The sequence below is a fragment of the Maniola hyperantus genome, chromosome 8 (genome assembly GCF_902806685.2).
Source record: "Maniola hyperantus chromosome 8, iAphHyp1.2, whole genome shotgun sequence".
NCBI classification, from domain to species: Eukaryota; Metazoa; Arthropoda; class Insecta; order Lepidoptera; family Nymphalidae; genus Maniola; species Maniola hyperantus.
The window spans coordinates 2,724,176-2,749,735 of record NC_048543.1 but is presented as its reverse complement, the minus strand read 5'-3'; the positions used below and the strand labels follow the sequence as shown (position 1 = coordinate 2,749,735).

At 35.8% G+C, this 25,560-nt stretch overlaps 1 protein-coding gene across 3 annotated transcripts in view; it reads left to right on the top strand.

The window, feature by feature from the left end:
• Positions 1 to 25,560, top strand: part of LOC117984450 (kinesin-like protein CG14535) — a 437,285-nt gene that overhangs the window by 276,295 nt on the left and 135,430 nt on the right. The window contains exons 1-2 of one of the 3 annotated variants that reach the window (XM_069500259.1): positions 7,958 to 8,077; positions 20,546 to 20,711. The exons of 1 other annotated variant lie outside the window; for it this stretch is intronic. In XM_069500259.1, coding sequence (XP_069356360.1) covers positions 20,656 to 20,711 — 56 coding nt within the window. In that variant the 5' untranslated portion in view covers positions 7,958 to 8,077; positions 20,546 to 20,655. Of the gene's footprint in view, positions 1 to 7,957; positions 8,210 to 20,545; positions 20,712 to 25,560 lie in introns of those variants that run through there. One more of the 3 variants, XM_069500258.1, reaches the window with a different exon arrangement.

The window sequence follows — 25,560 nt, the reverse complement described above, 5'->3', positions numbered from 1 at the left end:
AAGTATTATTTAAAAAACTGGCCAAGTGCGAGTCAGACTCGTGCACTGAGGGTTCCGTACTACAGCGATCTCTTCCAGGCAAACCATACTTAAGAACTTATATACTATATATGTTTTACTAACAAATATGTTTAAATAAAATAGGTAAGTGAACTTTGTTCATATTTACCTATGCAAAAAAATATGTAATTAATTTTGAAATCAAGATAGGAGAAGTTTGAAAGTACACGTATTTCTAGAAAAAAATGAATACTTAAATATACTTACGTAATTGTTGTCCCTAGGAGTATAATAATTCCATAACACATAATTACTTAATTCCATATTACATAATTACTTACTTTGGCGCAGGTTCTGTATATAGCTAAAAATGTCAATACAGACGTAAACAGCTTTGATATCAAAAACAAGCCATCTTAGTGTTTGCAATCTGAAATTAGTCCGCCAGGCTATTTGCACTCGAGGTGTGAAACGGCATGCACACTGCGTATTTTGCGCCTTCAGTCGCCATTCTAGCGTAAATGATACCCAACAGCTTTCAACAGAAAATTAAAATATTATCCATCCATACAATCCATATTATTCTCACTATAGTCTGATTTTTAATTCCGTGGAATTCTGACGTTTCTTAGTGTTACCAGAGATAAAACAATTCCCACAAAGAAGAAAACTTTAAATATTGTACATAGGTAAATTTAAGTACATTTTCGTAAAGAACAAGGTTTTTGTGAAAGTATTTCTTAAAAAATCCTGAATCATAATCTAAGCGTGTACTTTTAGACACTTTTAGATGATTAATTAAAATTAAAAGGAACTAAAATAAACTTAGAAATGTTCAACATATAAGTCAAGATTACATTCTCAAATCAACCGATCCCATTGCTGCCAGTTTCCAATTTCCACTGTTAAAGATTGCACCCTATTTTAGTGCGAAGTTATGTCTTAAGGCTTTTTATATTGATAGGGATTTAATGTAATTTGGGGTAAAATCGATCTTCAGGTGAAAATAACTCCCCTGATGTATAAAAATGACAACGTCAGAATTCCACCGAATTAAAAATCAGAGTATAGGTACCATTATTTTATTTATGCAATAATAATTGTATGGTGTTTATGCAATAGGTAGGTAAGCGATGTCCGTACCAGTATCAGAAAGCAATAAGATGTAGGAGCAAATAACGACGCAAATATAGAACAAGAAAATGATTAAAGTGTTATAAAAGTAGGTACCTAATCGCTTCTAGGACGCATCTCATAAAAAATTTAAAAACCCAAAAGATTTTCCACTTTCCACATATAAAATCGTCTCTACCAATGAACGTAAAATAGCACTCTTCTTCGTCTTATAATAATCACACCAAAGACATATCTCATATACCTTTAAAAGACTGAAAGTTTCTCTACTTTCCACATTTAATCGTCTCTACCTAAAGTGTGCAGCAATAAATGTAAAAGAACACTTAACATAACCGCAAAAATAAAAACTTTTAACGTAGTTTACGTTATGGGCAATTGATATAAAAATGAGTGCCAAAAATATGGGAGCACACGTAGTACAAGGAGGCAATTTGAAATTACGTCCGCTTCACTTGCTACCCTCCTCCAGACTTTTGACACGAGGCATTTGCGTTGTCATTTTCCCTCTGCCGCCATTTTTATTATTTTCTTTTTCCTATTTCGAGATTTCCTCGGCGCTTCGCACGTGGGGTAAAGTGATTTTTGTTGGTGGTTAGTTGGGGAAATCATATTTTCTTATAAACACTATATAAAATATTTTTGTGTATTGTTTCAGGTAATGTCAAAAGAGAGGAAGAGATAGTGTAGCCGCAGGAGTTCAGAGAAGATCGACTACATCAAAACGAGATCTCTACAAAATGCATACTGAAAAAGAGTTGATAAGCGGTTAAACAATAATATTCATGAAACATATCTTAAAAATTACTTATCTACAGAACAGACATATAGACAAATCGAAAAGTAGATAAATATCCCTCTTTATGCGTTGGTAGTTCAAAACAAAACAACCATTAGTAGCTATTTCACTCATTTAATTACTTCGTGCGCTTACGAGCACGAAGAAACCAATATTGTGTTTTTTCTGTTTGTGTGGAAAAAAAAAAATAGCATGAATGAATATTGCGGGTCAAAGGAGTGTTTTGAAATGATCAATCAATTAGTTGAGCGCGAGATTTATCACAGATGTTACAATTTTTTTGGAAAGATGGATCATGGGTTACTGTTATTATAAACAAAATATGCCTGAACCACTTTGGTTTTGGAAAACATTGTTTCTCTGTTCCGAGCGGAACAAAAAACAAAGTTTTCTCAGATTTCAATATTATAGTTTTAAATAATATTATGTGTTTTGGAGTGTATGCTTCTATAAAACTAATCGGAATTAAGACTGACAACAAAACACGTACATTTCGTGACAAGTTGAGATGGCAATCGGGGTAAGAGGCGGGGGAATCCCCCGCACACCCGCACGTCACCCGCACATCAATCGCCATCTCGACCTGTCGCGTACTATAGAAGTATTATATAAGCACTCAATTTGGCGTTTTAAAAGGCCTCCCATTATCCTGTCCGGCTAAATCCGGGACGTTTTTCCGCCGTAATCTGGCAATCCGGGGCAGAAGAGTCAATTAAACTGATCCGGGTACACAAGCGTGACGGGGGCGTACTGCGCCTTAATGGGAATATTTCTTATTATAGCACGTGTTGATTTAGCTTCCCAAAATAGTTATCACTACCTTACTTGCTTCATAAGTCGGTGATACCATGAACTGGGTGGTTAAGACATTGGAGTCTTAAAACGTAGTGATTATATACTCTTTGGAGTCTTATTAATTGAGCTATCGATAGGTTACTTCGCAACGTTGTATTGTCAAAAATTGTATGTTTTTTTATGGACGTCCATTTTCAATATTCAATCTATCTGTGATCAGTAGATAAGTTACCTAGCAACGTTTTAAATTTGTCAAAAAGACCATACAATTTTTGTCAAATACCTACTTAGCCTCAGGTTTCAGATAGATTGAAAACGAACATAAGTAACTTATCGACAGATTACGAATAGATTGATTATAATTTCAGTCATTTCATGGAAGGAAATGTAGTTATTTCTTCTTATTGGTTAAAAGAAGGAAATGAAGTTATTTCTTCTTATTGGTTAAAAAGTCCCCAGTATAACTTCACGCTGCAAATTGATGAGTCGTCAGTCCAACATGTAAAACGTATGGTGCTTTGTATTGGAGTAAATAGAATGCCTAGTGAAATGCTTTCAGTCGCGCGACGCATATTTCCCAGGAGTGGACGTTTCCCGTGCAACAGCTGATAAATGGAATTATGACCCAGATAAATAATACAACGGTAAAACACTATATTTTATTTTAAAACGAAACTTTTAAACTAAAATTCTTTATTATTAACGCCACTTCGTCCGAGTGGATTTAGGTTTGGTTTAAAAATATTGATGGAATATTCATTTCGGAATACATTCAAATCACATTTATCCGTTGCTTCAATTAGGTACGCTGCAATGTAACGTAATTGAAGGACAAACCAACAAACAAACACATTGTCGCATTTATAATAGGGGTAGTGATGATGAAGATGCTATCGATGATGTACCTACTTTTCTAGTAAATGTTAACTTTGCGTTGTTTTAATGATAAAATATCTTATTTGACACTTTTTAATAAAATAAATTGACAGGCTTATTAAAGTAACTATTTTTTTTTTCACATAATACTGACAATTTTATTTAGTTGTATGTTGTGTTGTGTTCAACCGAATACGTATCATGTTTCGGTAAACACGGGAACTTCTTTTTTTCTATACGCGATGGAAACGCCGAATGGATTTTGATAAAAATTATTACAGAAATATTCTAAGCTTGCTCAATATTCTAGACTTCAATATTTAATAAGTGCAAGGAATTAATAGTACTTATATCATTACCAAATAATCGCGACGTGATAAAGCCTCGCCTAAAAATAAAGATTTAAAAAAAAGTAAGTACCTACCTACCAGAAATTTCAAAAGTACAAAGCCGTGAATAACAAAAAAGCTTACTCTACCACCGCACCGGTTCTGGTTTCAGCAGGTAGTTTCGCAAAGCTAGTAGGTACGTTTGAATAAAATACAAAACCATATTACCTATAAGTTTTCCATATTGGTCAATGCTCGTCAATACCCATAAATCGTCATTCCCACGAGTCAAATACTATCTTATTACAGGGGCAGTCACATCTTGCGTTCAGTACTCACCCTATCTAAAACTTTACCACAATTATACTCCCATAAAAAAAACATAAAACGTTCAATTTTCTACTTTACCACCTTCTATTTAAAGGTTTATTTGTAGTGGGGGGATGGTAAATACAAGCTTGTTGATATAAAAATCTGTTACAAGCAGAGATGGGCATTATCGCTACTTTGAAATGATTTCCATTTGCTAAAAGTTATATTTTCATCATAGTGAATTTCACAGGCTATTTTTCACCGGAAGTAATTTTTCAATTTTCACACTTACTACATTAACTTATTTAACTAACGTCGTTTGCTATCTATTTTTTTTTTACGTTTTATTATGACGTAGGCGTCCGCTAAGAAAGGATTTTTGAAAATTGAACCCCTAAGGGGGTGAAAGAGGGTATTAAAATTTGTTGTCCACGCGGACAAAGTCGCGTGAATAACCTAGTTTATACTATAAAGCGGCATTCATTGTTATAATTTTCAAACTTTTTAACCGACTTCAAAAAAAGGAGGAGGTTCTCAATTCGTCGGAATCTTTTTTTTTTTTTTTTTTAAGATTTTCACTTCGTGACATTTCACAGGTAAGGTAGCAAGTGATATGAAAAGGCTTTTGACGTGATTTTTTCACATGCTACCTGTGAAATGTCCATCTCTAGCTACAAGTGTTTGAAATGACGTAGCACTGCGTTACAGAGGTCACGTCCCCGAGTCCCCTGGAGCCAGGGGATCGTATTAAACGGTCCAATGGACAGGTAAATATTGTAATGAAAACAAATTTAACTCAGTCTTATGCGCCATTGATGCTTAGATGTGGGGAAGTTAGCAGGTGTTAGTTTAGAGGGATTTTAGTATAATTCATTTTATTATATTAAGGTTATACTCGTACCTAATGCTTTATTTTTTTTTACCTACTTTGAATAAACGTTTTGACTTTTGACTTTTTATGCTAGGGGTTGCAACTTGCATGATGTGGAATAAAATAGTGATCAGGTAGTAAATTTATTGCATTGATCCTGGAAGAGAATAGAAGAATACTATTCTTCAATGATCTCAATGTTGACATCCTACTTTTATCTCGATATTCTCGCAAAATTATAAGCAGAAGCTTTAAAAATATATTATTAATATCTATTACCTAAGTAGATAATGGCCGCGACATCTTCTGCGTGGATTTGGGTTTTAAAAAACCCGTGGGAAGTCTGTGACTTTTGGAGATAAAAAGTATTCTAAGTGCTTTGGAAAGCAAGCTACTATAAGTACCTACCTATAAAAATCTACTACCACCAGATACCAGATGGAATATAAACAGATAGACAAACAGACAAACTTTAGCAATTTATTTTCTGTAAACTTTTAATCCAAGTTTTGCATTACGTAGCGCAAAACTGGCTAAAATTTTAAGATTGTTTTAATGGAATCTTGTCGTAGAAAAAAAAATCGTCGGCCCGTATAGTTGAAAAAAAATTAGAAATACTACGTATAAGTCACGCAAATTGCTAATGCGCGTGGCTGCCATTTTAGTGACAGCACTAGACTGAAGTTTCGAGCTGATGGTATATTTTACTTAAATATGCGTCAAATAACGTCAAAAATCTCGTCATTTCTAGTTTAATGAGACATGGTTCCAGCGCAATAGCAATTTGCTGGACTTATATAAAATACACGGAATACTTTGTACTGCTTCAGTAAACAGTAGATAAGTAATTAGTTAAACTTCTATACAAATCATTTACCTATCAGATAACGTCCTTTCAGCGCGATCAAAGGACCTTTCGATCCGAAAGAAGAAGAGTCGATAAAGGCTTGCAAATGAGGCAGTGCCAAATGAGTGGCCTGCAAAGGTCCCTCTAATTAATAGAGAAAATTGTTTGTCAGAGGTTCCACCCTGCTCCCTCCGGCACTAATTACTCCGTCCTACTGAAATCTTTGCTCGGAACCATTGATATATTACAAAAAACTGTTTAGATGAAAAAACTGAAAAACTGTTACCGTTTCTTGTGAACTAATAAACAAAAAAATTATCTTTTATTTCAGACCACAGTAGAGTCCATATTAAACTTAAATTTACAAACGTTAATTATTTACTAGAGTTAGTGTGTAAGTAACAATATTTCCTTAAAAGTAGTTATGTTAGTACTTAATAAATAAATAAAATAGCCTACCGTGACTGAATGGACTTATAAGTTTTGATCTGATGGCTGGAACGGCCAAGCGGGTGCACGCCGCACGGGCCTCGAGGCATGGCCTTCTTACCCGTATGAGATGCAGGACATCTTAGTGCCCAGGTAAAGGGTTCTAGCCGGAATTCTGCCAGATAGGGTCTGCCAGTCTTGGCATTTCGATAACCGCAAAAAGGTGTCGCTACTGGATGGCATAAACAGTCGTTTCAGTACTGAGTGAACATACCTACAATACATATCACAAATTTCGTCACTGGCAGTAAGCGGGCTGTAGCTTAGTGGTCAGAGCGTCGGGCGCGATCCCAGAAGACGCGCCCGCCGCGGGTTCGATTCCTGCCGGTTCGCAATTTTTAATATGTATTTTAAAACAATATATTTATCTCTTTTATTGATACGGAATCATACAGCAAATTGTTTCTTGAGCGAGAGAATAGTCGATAGCTAGTCGCTTCCTCGTCGGCGGTGGGACAACTGCCCAAGGAACTATGTATCTTCAGTTTTTTATATCAATGAATTCTAATGAAACCTTTGCTCGAAATATACAATTACTGGAAAGTTTTTTAGGGAAGAGATTTTCGTGATGGGTCATAAAACTGTGCTGATACTGCGGTTCCGGACGACTCGATTAGTGAAATAACTTTACGGTCTTAACTTTAAACTGTCACTTAAAATTTAAATGTGTTGTCTGTCCTACCTATTTTTACACGACTGCCCAAAAAAGGAGTGTATCTATGTGAGTTTCTTTATCCCACAATAACTTCTAAATGCGTGTACCATCGATATAAATGACAAGATATGCCCAAGCGAACAATTTTTTTTACGGTTTTGGAACCAAATAAATCAGCGCCACCTCTTAGATACTTATGAACGACCCATTTGAAATCCAGACGTCACTGAGGTTGCATTGGTGCTAAATCACCAATGAGTCGGTGCCATTTTGTTTGTTCAATGGCCCTGTCCATACGAAGTAATATATAAGTCAATGGCGTGTACAGATTTGGTTGTATGGGGTAGGTATCGTTAGATTCCTTAAAAAGTCCCGAGTGACACTGGCTATAATTTTTTTAAATATACATATTATATGCCAGCGTAGTTATGTTTTCAACTTTTTTAATTATAATATGACTTGTTTGGTATGGATCTGTAACCAGCCTGAAAGTATATTTATGGAAGCTTTCATGGTCACGAGCTTTTATGAAACTTTATGATGTTATTGTTAAAATAAAACTTCTTTATACTAATCATTATTTTCAGTAGTCATAAAATAACAGTACACAATGTAATAGAAAAAAAATCTGCTACAACTACACCTCATTATGAAATTCATAGAAACAAGGATCGGAGCTTTTCACTATTTAAAATCGCTTATCCGGGAAGTTGCTGGAAAAGCGGCAGTACATTTTCCACGGAGTCGATTCCGGCCTACCAGGCGTTCATCGCACTGAAGAGGTATGTAGGGGTACACGAGATGCACTAGATATACCCGATCCTGAAGTTCAGGTCAGTCAGTATCGCATCGGACGCCGTGGGTGGCGCGTGTGTATCGCGCTCCGAAATCTTGGTTACGTGTGTACAGTTACGTGCAGTGCAGGGTTCATATTTTATTTTGAGTGCTTTTGAATGCATACTTCTATGAGGTTCGTGGTTTATGATACGGTTTTAATTAAATTTGAAGGGCGGTGAAAAAGGTCTTTTTTCGGTATTTAACGTGGTTTTTATGTTAATTTATTCACTGAATTTAGTGTTGCATCCAGCCCTAATTTTAAAAGGTAGAGTTGCGTAGATGTTATTTACAAAGTAAATAGTTATGAAAGAAATGTAATGGTATTCAAGTAAATAAATTTATTTAAATGATCTATGGTAGATTGGTGAGTAAAAAAATTGTGAAATGCTGGATACGGGTTGACTCTACGAATGCTTAGGTTGCGATTCCACCACAATATATTCACTTCGTGGTTTCCACTGAAGCGGAGACGTCTTGAATAGATCAATAAGGTTGTAAGATGACATGATAAAATTTTATCATGTTATTAATTAATAATTTTATTGGTCGAAGCGCACACATCTGCTCCGCTCCATTCATTTTCACTTTAGTGGAAACGTATCTTTAGAGGTGCGTGTTCTCCACGTGCGTGCATGTTCTACGTTTTGAAGTTCATTCAAGCAAATTCCAATCTGTAAACGTGGCGTCACCATTTCTATGCTCCATTAATGTCGGAGGAATTGTTATGCTCTATGAAGCTTGCTCGTCGAGCTATTATCTACAAGGGTAGCTCTACGCTGAGCTTTCAGGTAGAAAACAGTAAAATATAAAAAAATCCATATCCATACTAATACGATTAAATGAGACGAAGTCGCGGGCATCATCTAGTATTATATAAAATATACTCAAAATCCTTATGCAAACAAAAATGTTATTTAACCCTATATAATATATTATGATGAATTCTTGCAATTCTACAAAAACTGACTTCACTTTAAATTGTTACTGAAAAAAAGTCACTTTTTTTACATTTCATGACTAGAAGAAAGAAATAATTTTTCTGTATAGCTAATTTTGAATGTAAAAATAATCTCCAGAACTGAGCCAATTCTGAAAGTTGATTCACAGCTACATTATCCTCGAATACTATAAGGCTATAAATTATTATCACGTTTTCAAAGTTGCGGCCAAAAGCTAATTTATAAAAGGAAAAGTTGACTGATCTATTAACGCACAGCTCAAACACAGCTCAAACTACTTCTCAGATCGAACTGAAATTTGGCATACAGATAGCTATTATGATGTAGGCGTCCGAAAAGAAAGGATTTTTTGAAAATTCAACCCCCAAGGGGGTGTAGTAGGGGTTTGAAATTTGTGTAGTCCACGCGGACAAAATTGCGAGTATAAGCTAGTTTATTATACATTCAAGGGGTTTATATACAGAACATGTACTAATAAATACAGTTAGTTTATCTGTGAAAAGCTCACAAAGCCAAAAAAGCTTATACCAACAAATTCAGGTCTTACTCACTGAAACGTGACGATCATCCCAACTCGGGCTTTTACTACGTAGCTTAGGCAGGATTTGGGCTTAAATTAAGGTCTTAGTTTTATTTTCATTTCTAGCTTTTCTTTCCTATGAAAAAGCTCTATTCTGATTTGTTGGACTGCAAAGATACAGTGGATTTCTGGGGATAGGTATTAATGCAGTAAACTTCCAGATCTTTTCGCATAAATTAAAGGTAACGTAGTAGGTATAACTTTTTTTAATTTGAAAGATCGTGTAGGTATGATTAACATTATCTCTTGTTACCTATTATTTATTTTGTTCTATATTTATGAAATATATCATTGACTAGCTTATGCTTGCGACTACGTTCGCGTGGACTACATAAATTTCAATACCCCATTTAACCCACTTAGGGGTCAAATTTTGAAAAATCCTTTCTTAGTGGATACCTACTCTTTACAAAGGACATACCTTTTATATATATATACAGATGATGTTTCTCCCTACAGATATAGATACCAATCTCAACGGGTAGCTATAGTAAGACCAGAATCCCATGGGCATATAAGCATACCTAAATTTTCGGCATAATCATGATGTATTTAAAACACAAATATTTTTCACTATGACACTGAATAACAATATTCACAACAGAGTAGGGACTATGTACATAGGATTTTCACAGAGTACAGTATTGCTCTATTTTTCATGAGACTTTGGTCTACCTAAATTCTGGTCTAATCAACTAGAGATATTGTACCTACCTATTACATGTAATTATTCTGTGTGCAAACACAGATGCACTCTCTTTTTCCTCACTGACTTAGTGCAATGGAATGGCAATCTATATATATAAAATTCAAAGTCCTGACTGACTGACTGACTGACATAGATATCAACGCACAGCCTAAAACGCTGGTCCTAAAGACATGAAATTTGGAGGGTCTATTCTTTGTGAAGAGTAGGTATCCACTAAGAAAGGATTTTCCGAAATTCCACCCCTAAGCGGGTTAAATGGGGGATGGAAGTTTGTATGAAAGTCGGTCATTTTTCAAGTTATTTGCATGAAAATTGGTATTTGGGTTTCCGGTTACAAATGAAGAAAAATGTGTTTCAGGATTTTTGGAAAATTCGCCCATAAGGGTGGTAAAATAGGGGATGAAAGTTTGTATGGGAAAGTTTTAATTATTGATATTATTAACTTGAAATTTGGAAAGTAAGTTTTTTCTTGAGGTTAGGTGGCAGCTAAGAAACGGCTATGAAAAAATCCCCCCTAAAGGGATGAACCGGGGGTTGGAAGGTTATATGTGTTATTCGGTGCTGTTCAGGGTGCGCGTCCTGATGTTATGTACCATTTGTTTCCTGTAGGCCACGCAGGCGAAGCCGCGAGCAGAAGCTAGTCATTAATAACTTTGCAACTAGTTTTCCCGAGTACCTACCTACCTATTAATATAAATATTTCACTTTTTTATAAAAGCTCAAAGCAACAGGTCCTAGGTGTGAAAAGAGCGTGACGCTATGATTGCTTAGGCTTTTACAGCACAAGGGCCGTCTGAGCTTAAAGAAAGAGCCTCTTTTAACATAACGTCCCGTTTCGTTTTCAGCGAAAAACATGTTTATTACGTACATCATCATCATGTTTTGTAGGTAATCACTACCCATGTTCTAAATGCGAATGTGTCTTGGTGTGTTCTTCAATTACTCCGCAACGGATCGACGAGATCTTTTGCATGGATATAGTTAAAGACCTAGAAAGTGGCATAAGCTACTTTTTTGCATGGTGGGAAGTAATGATGCAGGTTAATGTAAAATGCTACAATATCTAAAATCCAGAAAATCATCGAAAAGTGTAAAATTGCTTAATTTAAAATCCATACTAATATTATAAATGCGAAAGTGTGTCTGTCTGTATGTCTGCTAGCTTTTCACGGCTCAACCGTTCAACCGATTTTGACGAAATTTGGTATAGAGATAGCTTACATCCCGGGGAAGTACATAGGCTTTTTATCCCCGAAAATTGAAGAGTTCCTACAGGATTTTTGAAAACCTAAATCCACGCGGACGAAGTCGCGGGCATCATCTATTATTACAATAAAACTTAAAACTAAAATGATACTGTACCTACGTAAAAAATTAGCTAGCCCTTCTTATACTGCACTGTTTGTTAGGTTTCGGACTGAAAGTTGTTTAAAACGAAGTAGGTATACCTACTACATGACGAGTCGTCTTTAACGCTAAAGCGTAAGTTAAGTAAAAGATTTTTAATGTTCCACTAGAGGGTAGCAGCCCCTTCTACTAATGAGAGGGTTCGGAAGTTTCACTAGTAAGTTTCCCCGTTCTGAGTCGCGACTGACGGAACTTCTCGAGGCATGCAGCTCTCCTCGTATCATTTCTTTCTCGGTTTATACCTAATCTAGCTAAATCGAATAAAATTTATTCGCAAAAAACCTATACATGTAAGGTATATAAATAATAAATAAAATAAAATAAAAATATTTTATTTCAGACAGTAACCGTCCATAACCAATTTTAAATTAAATTAAAGTAGGTAGCATTCATTATTAAATTAAGTAACAATATTATGTGGTAATGTTTTACCGTTTTTAATATCAAATTATTACTATTATGCAATCTTGACAGGAATCCTGCTCTATCCCTACGCATTACCGCATAAAAATCGTCTACCCTGTGCATCGCAAACATCCGCAACATCGCATAACTGTTAGGTATAATAGGTAGACATTAAACATTAAAATAAAATCATATAAGTATAATTACATAGTTTTATAATGTACTACTTAACTACTTTTAATATCTCAGAGATGTGACTGCATTTTCAAGACTGCTTCAACGTCCAAGCTTTTTTTGCGATATTTTTAATTTAAAGTAAGCTCCTTAGTGTCGTATCGTCATGATTTCAAAGAACCGAGGCGGCTCCGCAAAATGTCTAGAAAAATTGTTCTAAGTCTAGTAATAGCGTTGCAATTTATAACTATTAAATTAAAAGCCTGTACTGCAATTATTATGGGATTAATTAAAAATTGTTCATAATGCAGCGTCGTGGCATATTTTTATTGGTTTAACAAGTTTTTCTTGATATGTTTTAAAGTTTATGTTGTTAAGTTATCTACTACGAAATTTATATTTATGTAGCATTTTTTTATAATTTTGCGAATTACCACTAACCACATAATCGCAGAAACAAGAAAGCTTATAAGCTTGTAGCAAGTAGGTTTCTTAAAGGTTCAAGTTTGTGTTTGAGGATTGACTAAATTCCAAAAGATTTCAGATTCAAATATTGATATAGTTAGTATTATCATAAGATTTAACATAGCTTTATTAAAACTAAAGTAGAAAACCGGCTTAGTGCGAGTCAGGCTCGCGCAACGAGGGTTCCGTACTACAGTCGTATTTTTTCGACATTTTGCACGATAATTCAAAAACTATGATGCATAAAAATATATATAAAAATATCTGTTTTAGAGTGTACAGGTGAAAACATTTCATATGATACCCCACTTAATATTATAGTTATCTTACTTCGAAAATTGAAAAAATTCTAATTATTGGTTCATGACCACAATTTAATTCTTTTTGTGTGCTGTAACGATAAATTCACGTGTTTCGGATTTTTCCCCGAATGTCTTCTATAAGACCTACCTACCTGCCAAATTTCATGATTCTAGGTCAACGGGGAGTACCCTGTAGGTTTCTTGACAGACAGACAGACAGACAATAAAGTGATCCTATAAGGGTTCCATTTTTCCTTTTGAGGTACGGAACCTTAAAAATAGTCACGTTTTTAACGTGCATTATGTTTTTAACCAGTACATTAACATGTAAGTAACGAAACAATAACGAAATGTAAACATCCAAAGCAAACAATCTTTTTAAATGGATAGTATGTTCAGTAGGTAGTCAATAAAATCCCGGATATAGGTGCTTAGGAAAACGCGGTGGATTGCCAGCATCCCCCGCAATCCCACCTTTCAGCTTGAGAACTTGCTTTAGGAGAGTGTTTATTAGATACGCCAGTTTCAACTCCAAAAACACTAGCTTACATACCTAGATTTAGTTATGAAGATAAACGTACTTGAATACTTTAATCGATCATTATTTTAAAATTCAAAAGTATCTGTCTATTTAATGTTTTCACGGCTCATCCGCTTAACTAATTTTAACGAAATATGCTAAAGAAATAAATAGTTTAATATACTACTTAAATCTCAGAAAATCAAAAAGTTCCCACATAAAACATGTACGTTGATTTTTATTTTCGCTGTTTTAAAACTAAGCTATGAACTAAAAATAATATATTTTAAATTCTTTAAGTTTAATTACTTGAACAAGAATTAAGTCGTACCGTTTCTAATCGCACCGTTAAAATATAGAGTTTTCCCGGGAAAGCCCTTCAGTTTTATAATTATTTATTGCACTTTATAAAACAACGGTCTCGCCCCGGTTTTATGGATTATAAATTTCATTAGCGTATGTTATCCATCGTTTACTGCCCGGATACGGAACGGGTAGAAAGTGTTTCTAATCAAAATATCGTAAAACTCCCCACTAGCTAGAACAACTACCATGATTTTTATGATGAAGATGTATCCATAGCGATAGGTCAAACTAATTATAGTTTTGAAACTTTTGTACTGTTCCACCTGTATGAAGAGTTAGATAACCAAACAACTAAACTAATATATTATATAGAGCCTCAATAGCTCAACCGGTAAAGGAGTGGACTGAAAACCGAAAGGTCGACGGTTCAAACCCCGCCCGTTGCACTATTGTCGTACCTACTCCTAGCACAAGCTTGACGCTTAATTGGAGAGGAAAGGGGAATATTAGTCATTTAACATGGCTAATATTCTTAAAAAAAAACATATTATTAAGTGGTTCTTACTGCAATCAATTTAATGTCATCATTTAAGTGATACTTAGCTGCGTCCACTGTCGTCCACACGATACCCCATACATTCAAAAAGTTTTTAAACCTCAAAGTTTGGAACATCGGCACAATGTTGCCTGTCTATCGGTATTTTACAGGATATATTTTTGAAAGTGTGCCGAAGAACTTTTCAACCTGGTTGCTCCTTCACCTTTCTACTATCGTACCGCAAGACATCGCCAAGGTCTGCACCCGTACATAGTCGAAATTCCACGGATACGTACGAAGCGAATTGCCTTCTCATTTCTGATTCGAACCGCTAAGATTTAGAACACCCTTCCAGCATCAGTTTTCCCCGCCAATTATAATATCCTTCAAGTCAAGAGTGAATAGGCATCTTCTAGGCAAGTGCGCTCCATCTTAGGCTGCATCATCACTTGCCACCAGGTCTGATTGCAGCCAAGCGCTAGTCTACAAATTAAAAAAACTCCCACTCATATTATTATACCTGAAATAATGCATTCTTTTTTGGGTAGTCTTGTAAAAATCAATGCAAACGCAAAAGTCAAAGCAAATTTTTTATTACTTCAAAGATAAAGCGAAACGTGAAAAATTACGAAACAATATTCGTAAACATTTCATAACAATGGCTTATAATTGGACTTATAAAAGGAAAACAAAAAGAAAATTATAAGAACGATCGAGGCGGAAAAACTCACCGTATATTTGTTTAAGATTACAAACGGAAGTATTTCACGAAAAAAGTCGGAAAAACTTTACGACAAGGCATTGTTTAAAACTCTTTCCTTTTGTAATTTAACTCTTGTACTGTAATATCTTTAATTATACAAATCTTTGTGCTCATTATTTTCTAAACGAATAAAATTAGTTTTCTTTTTTAACTTTGTCTTTAAGGGTAAAGCTTATAGGGACTTTCAAGCTTACTGTTGTTATTATAGTGCCTTTAGTCTAAACCTAGTCGTGAGCTGAAATGTATAGACTACCTATAGAGGTAGATTCTTTGGATTTTCGTAGACACTGTGCTGTACCCGTAGTACAAGATTTTACGTCTCACCAAACCAAACCAAATTCGAGAGTCGAAATACTTCCGCGTTACAGTAAACTGGATCTTAAATGCCTTGTTTTAAAGCTCAAGTTTGTCTACACTTCTACAGCCAGCGTTCCAAGCGGAAACATTGCGAAATTAAAATCAGTGGCATTGAATATTTGACTTCAATTCAAGGCTGTTTAGGTCCATTTTACTGTAACGCGGAAGTATTTCGACTCTCGAATTTGGTTTCGTTTGGTAAGACGTAATATCTTGTACTACGGGTACAGATACCTACAAGCTTTAAGCTTTTTAGAGGAAAGTGATTAAATATTATACCTCCCTGTTTGAAAATGGTCATTTTTATTCGGTGTTTTTATACCATTAGCAGTCACCATCAACTTATCTGTTTCCTGCACGATTTATTATATCCCTTTATCAATAGGAAAGATTCCGATTCTAAGGTAAGTACCATGAAATAACTAACTGAAGCTGTGATAGTGAGGTTAGGACGTACGCCCTCTAATCGGAGGTCGGGGGTTCGATCCCGGGCACGCACCTCTAACTTTTTAGACATATGTGCGTTTTAAATAATTAAGTAAATATCATTTGCTTTAACGGTGAAGGAAAACATCGTGAGGAAACCTGCATGCCTGAGAGTTCTCCATAATGTTCTCAAAGGTGTGTGAAGTCTACCAATCCGCACATGACCAGCATAATAGACTATGGCCAAAACCTTTCTCACTCTGAGAGGAGACCCGTGCTCTGTAGTGAGCCGGTGATGGGTTGATCATGATAAAATAACTGGTAGGTACAAACAAAATTCTGTATTTTTAGCTACCTGACAAAAATTTGTAACGATTTGCCAACACAGCGTTAACGAGTAGCTTGATTAATTCTGATAGGTCCCTTTCCGTCCAAATTCATAACTTAATTAAACTTGGACGACTGACAAAGTTGGAAGTCATTTGTAATGATAAGCAGTCTCGTTGAAATTCACCGAGGATCAGACCACTGGGTCAAACTGATTTGTAATATGAAAGGCACATCACTTTCTTTTTGACATAAGACATATATTTTAGAAGGTAAATATTAAAAGTTCATTTCTTTAAGTTTCGACGCAGTAGTGAGCCATGTGGTCTTATAAACGGGAGGTCCGGGGTTCAATTCCCGCGGGGGTAATTTAGAAATTTATGTGATCTATTCTGATCTATTTTGTCTCTATTTTTTATAATTTTTACAGTCGCTTCAGTACTGAGTGGACATACATATCACAAATTTCGTCACTGGGCGCGATCCCAGGAGACGCGGGTTCGAATCCTGCTGGTCCGCAATTTTTGATGTGTATTTAAAATTATTTTGTCTCTGGATTGGTTTTAGGCACTATACTCAAGCGCAAAAACTTGGAAGTGAAAGATAAATTTTACCCAAGCAACCCGTGAAACATTAATCAAACCAGGCAGCCTGCAACCGACAGTAGCAACTGAAATTCAGGAACTGCCAACAAATTGTTTAAAACTTGTTAATTTATTCAGTACTAAGCAAGACATGCTCCCACTTTAATTATTGCCGACTCGCTCGTGACGACAATAAAAGCGGGAAGCAAAGTAAGGTCATAAATTTTTAACGTCCTCACAATACAGCGTTCATTTAGGGCTTGGACAGACACAGAAACTGCTAAGGAGGGTATCACACTGAATGCGCGCGTACATGTGTACGATCCGTACTAATATTATAAATCTACTAATATTATAATCGAAAGTTTGTCTGTCTGTTTGTCTGCTAGCTTTTCACGGCCCAACAGTTTAACCGATTTTGATGAAATATGGTACAGAGTTAGCTTACATCTTGGGGAAGGACATAGGCTAGGCTGTTTATCCCAGAAAATTTAAAGATTTGCCACGGGATTTTAAAAAACCTAAATCCACGCGGATGAAGTCGCGGGCATTATCTAGTATGTAATAAATTCGACTATATGATGATACCAATCTGCTTTGCGAATCGGTAAGTTATCCGAATAGATATGTAAGTTGTTCTATATGAGATCATCATCATCATAATCATGATCAACCTATCGCCTGCCCACAACTGAAAAAGGGTCTCCTCGCAGAATGGAAGGGCTTAAACCATAGTTCACCATGACGTCCACATGCGGATTGGCAAACTTAACACACGTTTGAAAACATTATAAAAATCTCTCAGGCATGCAGGTTTCCTCAATTTTCCTTCACCGTTAAAGCAAGGGATATTGTATTGCCTATTTTTTAATATTTAAATGCTTTCTTCATACAGTTCCTTAAACTATATTTTTAAGAGCCGCGTTAGGCACGTTTCTTCGCGCGTTTTGTATGTTTCATGCTTTAAAACTGGAAAGCGAAGCCATAAAGTCATAAATTTTTAACGTCTTCACAAAACAGCGTTCATTAACTTTCCTTTGAGACTCCGTTATGAGTGTAATCCTGGAATGGCGTAATACCATCCAATAATGGCTCCCCTCGATGGATTAGTGAACATTTTTATTTGCCAAGTCTTTAATTAAATTACACCTATCAATTTCACTTTACAAGCTCATAAGATGTTATTATCATCATGATCAACCCATCACCGGCTCACTACAGAGCGCAGGTCTCCTCTCAGAGTGAGAAGAGTTTTGGCCATAGTCTACCACGCTGGCCATGTGCGGATTGGTAGACTTCACACACTTTTGAGAACAATATGGAGAACTCTTAGGCATGCAGGTTTCCTCACGATGTTTTCCTTCACCGTTAAAGCAAGTGATATTTAATTAATTAAAACACACATAGTTACGAAAAGTTAGAGGTGCGTGCCCGGGATCGAAACCCCGACCTCCGATTAGAAGGCGGACGTCCTAACCACTAGGCTATCACTGCTAAGATGTTATATCTAATGAAATTAAAAATGATTTCTAAATCCGCGATTACAAGTTTTACTAACGTTAGTAGCAGCTTACATGATTAAGTTACGACTTTACTAATGTAAACACTCTTATAAGTATATTCACATTAGTAAGTGGTCAATTAATTACGTAAGTTACTTAAGTGAGTAAAACAGCTGTAATCGCGACCTTTGCGGTCTCGTTTTAAGTTAGAATGTGCTTTCTGCTTTCTTTTAACTAGATGCTTAGTACGAGATTTTACGTCTCACCAACGTTGATAGTATTCGAGTGTCGAAACACTTCAGCGTTTTAGTAAACTGGATCTTAACCTGCCTTGTTTTAAAGCACAAGTTTGTCTTTACATCTACAGCCAGCGCTCCAAGCGGAAACGCTGCGAAATTAAAATCAGTGGCATTGATTTTTTTACTTCAATTCAAGGATCTTACGATCCATTTTACTTTGGACATTGTTGTGTTTCGACTCTCGAATGCTATCAACGATGGCGAGACGTAAAATCTTATACTAAGCGTACTGATGTCAAAGTAGGCTCTATAGATCTCGGCATTTTTATAGGTACGTATACTACACGACAGGTCGAGATGGCAATCGGGGAGGGAACGCACACACCCGCACAATCCCGCGCTAACCCGATGCGGGCGAGCATGCGTGACGTGCGGGTGTGCAGGGCGTACCCCGCCTCATACGCCGTTTGCCATCTGAACATGTCGCAGACTATAAATTCACTCGTATAAAACTGGGGCGAATCAGCTAGTCAGTACCCATATTATAAATGGGAAACTGTGTTTGTTGGTTTGTCCTTAAATCACATCGCAACAGAGCAACGAATCAACGTGATTTGTATGCATGAGTATAGTTAAAGACCTGGAATGTGACATAGGTCACTTTTTATCCCGAAAAATCAAAGACTTCCCACGGGATAATTTAAAAATTTTAATCCACGCGTATGCGTCGTGGCAATCAGCTAGTACCATTATAATTATTCGTAACAGCCTCTCCTAATCCGCACACATGGAGGACTAATAAATTTAATTACCTATTCCGAAGGCTGTATTCGCTATAACTTGTCAAATAAATCCCAGTGTGTCGTTAACTTAATGATTCAACAGTATAACATTTTATTGGGTCGTGAAACCGAGGACTTACGAGTGGGAGGCTAGTACCTTGACGGGGTACCTAATTAATATTCGATTATTCTATTCCCTCATTAGAATAGTAGGCATTTTTAAGGGGTATACTTAATTGAATGAAATTCAATAGAGAGAATGCAATTAAATACAGGAGAATAAATCCCAGTGTGTCGTTGACTTAATGATTCAACGATGGCGCCGATTCACTAGTCTCTCTCTAAACTAAATTTAAAGTATCTGCATCTTTTCTTTTTAATATTGCTAAAAAAGGACGGAACATGAATTTTACATTTAAAGACTCTAAAAACAATAGGCTCGCGACTGTGCGCTAAAATCAAGGGTTTTAACATCTAAAAATTAAATTTAAAACTGTCAAACTGTGTCTGTCCTTTTCATATTACATTAGTAAGAAGAGGATGCGAATACTCTAAAATTTAGGTGTGCTCAGAATCAGTAACAGTAACATTTTATTGGGTCGTGATCGTGAAACCGAGGACTTACGAGTGGTAGGCTAGAACCTTGACGAGGTACCTTATTAATATTCGATTATTCTATTCCCTCATTAGTATAGTAGGCACTTTCTAAGGGGTATACTTGGAGAATGCTATTAAATACAGGAGAATATAAGGTGGGGCCGGTTGTACTAAGTATAGACTATAAAATTAATATGGCAGGACAGTAGTGTTTTAAAAAAAATATCTTTCATCTTGCTCTGCATTTGTTCTGGGAAATAATTCTCTGATATGATACCTACCTAATAAACCTGTATTTTGAACAGAAATGAAAATAAGGTGGAAAGCTAAATCCCACCTAAACCTAAATAATCTCCTTTTCTAACTGTGTCCGTTATAGATTTTGAAACCATCCAACCGACGATGTGCCCCAAACTAGTTTCATTAGAAAGGCAATAATGCGAAGATGGTTTAAGACAGCAAAAAAATAAAAATACTAGAAGTAGAATACTAGTTGGTATTCTTCAAAATTAGAGAATTTTCATTCCCCATAAAAACCACTATTATCTCTTTTCTACAACAATTTAAAAATCCATCAATAAAAAAATTAATATAATGTCTTCCCAATTATCATCCACAGACCTCATAGAGTAATTGTTAATTACTTTCTAATATTCCAGTGTGTGACTAACAATGTTCCTATTGCAACTAGCTAATAAAAAAATATAATCAGTGCAATAAAGTAACACTAAGTACAATGAGTGCGCCTCTGTCGACGTAACCTGAAGCAATGGCCTCGTTCAGCCACCAGGAGACCCAGTCCAGCCCAGCTAAGGAAGTGCCGAGGTAAGTGAAAATAATTTGACTAAAAGTTTTATAAACAACCCTGATTAAGCAAAAAGAATTTCTTATCTTTTTATCCTGCGTGCGCGAGGTGATGAATTTAGTTACTCAAATTAGATTTTAAGACAATACATTTAAAAAAAACCGGCTCGCGCAATGAGGGTTCCGTACTACAGTCGTATTTTTTTTTGACATTTTGCAGAATAATTCAAAAACTATGATACATAAAAATAAATAAAAATCTGTTTTAGAATGCACAGATGAAGACCTTTCATAATATGATACCCCACTTGATATAATTATCTTACTTAGAAAATTGAAAATACCAATTATTAGTTCATGGCCGCAATTTTTTTTTGTGTGATCCAACCCTAAATTTACGGTTTTCAGATTTTTCCCCAAATTTCAGCTATAAGATCTACCTACCTGCCAAATTTCATGATTCTAAGTCAACGGGAAGTACCCTGTAGGTTTCTTGACAGACAGACAGACAGACAGACAGACAGACAGACAGACAACAAAGTGATCCTATAAGGGTTCCGTTTTTCCTTCCGAACCCTAAAAAGAGTTCCTGTGGGACTTCTATCGCTGTGATAGCCTAGTGGTTAGGACGTCCGCCTTCTAATCGGAGGTCGGGTGTTCAATCACGGGCACGCACCTCTAACTCTTCGGAGTTTTGTGCGTTTTAAGTAATTAAATATCAATTGATTTAACGGTGAAGGAAAACATCGTGAGGAAACCTGCATGCCTGAGAGTTACTGTACTGCACTGTTACTACACCACTCCGTTCTGTCCTTAAGAACCTCGATAGCTCAACGGTTAAAGGAGAATCGAAAGGTCACCGGTTCAAACCCCACCCGTTGCACTATTGTCGTACCTACTCCTAGCACAAGCTTTACGCTTAATTGGAAGGGAAAGGTTAACATTAGTCAACATAATACTCTTGGCTAATATTCTTTAAAAAAAAACATGCGTTGTCGCAACTCGCAACTAAACTAAGGACCTATAACGCGTAAAATTTAACTCCTCATGCGCCATTTTAAGTTTTGTGTCAAATTTCATGTCAAAAGTGCGATTTTAGTCCTTATTTTAAAGGTGAACCGTACTTTTGACATGCCAGTTGACCCATAGAGTTAAGTCTGGCGTGTGAGCAGTCATTTTTTACGGACTATATACGTCTTCACAGACATATTGCACTATGAACCGAGAATTATCGATTAAAACAAAATTTCGACACAAAACTACAAAAAAAAATATAAACAAACATAATAACAAAGTTATCAGCCGTCAGAATTGTTTTATCTGTCCGTTGGACACATGCCAGACTCGGTAAGTTATCTGAGAGATGTATTGGTGAAACCATTTTATTTTAACCGTTCCGGACACATGATTGACGACGGTAATTAGTTATTGACGGGTGGCGATAAAAATATTGTTGCTTTATCGTTAGTTTTGTAGCCATTAGTTTTATAACGCTTCGCTGTAGGGCTTTACTTTGCTCTTTGAATCCACGTTCTATGCAACAAGTAATTTGAAAAGTTTAAAAAAAACCCGACTGCGTTTGCACTAGGACCTAGATCCTAGGTACATCTTTATCAGCGCGCACATTAAAGAGCATAAAATCTGTCATTTTTTTAAATTTTATGTACCCCAGTGACTTTCGCGCCATCAAGGTACCTAATCTAATGACGTATCATTTATTAAAATCGGTTGAGCCGTTGAGTATTTACGAGAGGACATGGGAACATAATTTCTTATTTTAAAAACTTTGCCTATTTATTAAGTCGATTTTTTTCTACATAAACACTAAAAATACAGTTAACAAAACTGACTTCCATGGTAACATAATATAGCAAATTGATTGAAAAGGATAAAATAAAACATTAGTGACATATCAAATATGTAGTTCGACAAATAGTCCGTAATAGCAGTTAGCGTCCTATAGATCAACAGTTAGCTGTATAGCTACAAATTGATTGAAAAGGATAAAATAAAACATTAGTGACATATCAAATATGTAGTTCGACAAATAGTCCGTAATAGCAGTTAGCGTCCTATAGATCAACAGTTAGCTGTATAGCTACAAATTGATTGAAAAGGATAAAATAAAACATTAGTGACATAACAAATATGTAGTTCGACAAATAGTCCGTAATAGCAGTTAGCGTCCTATAGATCAACAGTTAGCTGTATAGCTACAAATTGATTGAAAAGGATAAAATAAAACATAGTGACATAGCAAATATGTAGTTCGACAAATAGTCCGTATGCTGTGTCCGGTTTACGGTTTACGACGACACATCATGTTGCGAGTAAATACGTGTAAAAACCGTTCGCAAATCGTCGGCCATCGCATCGGCCAGAGAAAAAATACTACATCCATCGCCCATTCAATGTTTGGTCAATTTGAAGCCCCTACTAACTTAACTTTTCCCATACAAAGTACTACATCAAAAATCAAAATCAATTTTTATATTTATCTTTTTTTTTTTATTGAATGGTTTACTAGCGATTTTAACATAAAACTTAGTAACTATAATAAATACATAGATTTTTCTATCATGCACAACTATGTTAAATCATTTAAAAGTAAACACTGCATGCATATTCCGTACAGATATCAGAGTTACAAAGGGGATAACAATTTAAGTAAAGATTCCATACAGTATGTCTGTAGGTATGGTTAAAAAGTATATTCATTGTTGAAATAGGTATGTAAGTAAGGTGTTGGTACAATTTTTATGTCACACTATTTCATGCCTATGTAAGGCGTACAAATAAAACTATCCATACTAATATTATAAATGCGAAAGTGTGCCTGTCTGTCTGTTTATCCGTCTGCTAGACTTTCACGACCCATTCGTTCAACCGATTTTGACGAAACCCATTCGTTCAGTCGATTTTGACGAAATTTGGTACAGAGATGAGAGATTGCTAGCATCCCGGGGAAGGATATAGGCTACATTTTATCCCGAAAAGTCGAAGCGTTCCTGCGGGATTTTTAATCATCTCTTACTGTATGGTGTGATTGCAGTCAAGCGCAAGCCTATATAGTTAAAAAAAAAGCTTGAACTCATCTTTCAACATAGAAAAAATAAAAATAAAAAAGGTCGTGATAATCGAGAACACATGGTTAGGGCAGTCCATTTTTGTCTACAGGCGGATGTAAAATCAATACAATGACTGCAGCAAGCGCACAGACATCTGATTTCGGCCCGTTGCCGTTTAAATGTTTATTTTTTACTACAGCACAAAAGAGGCTGTGTATCCCACTCGCTGAAACTGTTTATTGGTGCAGTTTGTGTTACAGTTTCACACTTTTTTGTTTATTATAAAATAAAATAAACAAGGTTAGGGTACACAGATTAATCTTTCCATTCGGTTTTGAAGTTCGTTTTGATCAGCCAGCTGTTAGATTTTTTCTTTCAACTTGCGTACTAAGTTAAAAAAATGCGTAGCGGAAATATCTTCAACGCGACCAATTCCTGCAAGATGTAATAACTGGGAAAATACGGGTCCTGCCAAATTAGGTTTAGCTGTGGCCCTACCGCGGTTGTTTGACAGCTACAATGTCACGATCGCAATCATCTCTGATTGGTTAATGCTCGCTCACTATTGGCCACAATGCATTGTTGCAACAAGTATCGCACAAATTCAGCCAATCAGAACAATTGAGATTGTAATAATGATTGATGCAGGTTTTAGACAATCGCCCTACTGATCCGAAGATTAGGCCGTTCAAACAGACAGGCAGACAGACAGACAAAGATTTAAAAATGTGTGATACAGTTACGGTACAGTTCAAATAACCATATGAGCTTAATATGAGATAGTTATTTCGAAATTATAGACAGACACTTCAATTTTATTTATTAAAAAAAGTATATATATTGAGTTAGTAAGGAGCAAGGCGCTGCCGCGTCGCGTCACGTCACGCAGCGCAGATCAAATGCGTTTGGACCTTTACTTAAATCCTTTAATTATAATATGAACCTAATATTTCATTGGTATACAGTAAGTAGGTTTACTATCGTGAGTGGCATTTTTGATCTTCATTTTTATTATGATAGAATTTCGGAGCTATAAATTCGGTTGTTCGAAAATTTTTAGTGCTTCTATCAATTTTCGCACCTAAGTCCCGCACCCATAAATTCCCATATACCACCTTCATACGGGAGTGAGCGATAAATTTATATTTTAAAACTGATCACGAACATTATACGAATTTTAGCGATATGAGTTATGATGAGATTATCGCCCAGGATGAAATATTGTTTGAAGGGGAGTGTATTGTAATTTATAATCTCTGTTTTATAACTATAAAGTATACGGTATATAAATAAGACTATAGGGTAAGGTAATATAGCTCATATAAAGCTTATTTATAATACTAATAACATTATACTAAATTGCACAAAAACTGGCAAACAGGCAAACAGGTAGGCAAAACAAAATATTACCACTTATATGGGAACCCAGACTTTTATTTCCAAATTCTTTATGCAAACTATTTGTGTTAGGATTATGTATGATAGTAGCTAGTCTAAATATATAAAATTAAAAGGTGACTGACTGACTGACTGACTGATCTATCAACGCACAGCTCAAACTACTGGACGGATCAGCCTGAAATTTGGCATGCAGATAGCTATTATGACGTAGGCATCCGCTAAAAAGGGATATTTGAAAATTCAACCCTTAAGGGGGTGAAATAGGGGTTTGAAATCTGTGTAGTCTACGTGGACGAAGTCGCGAGCATAAGCTAGTTAGATATACTTAGAACCGTTATAGAGCATCAATAGAGCTAGAAAGCCATTTTTAGGGTTCCATACCTGAAAAGGAACAACAGAAC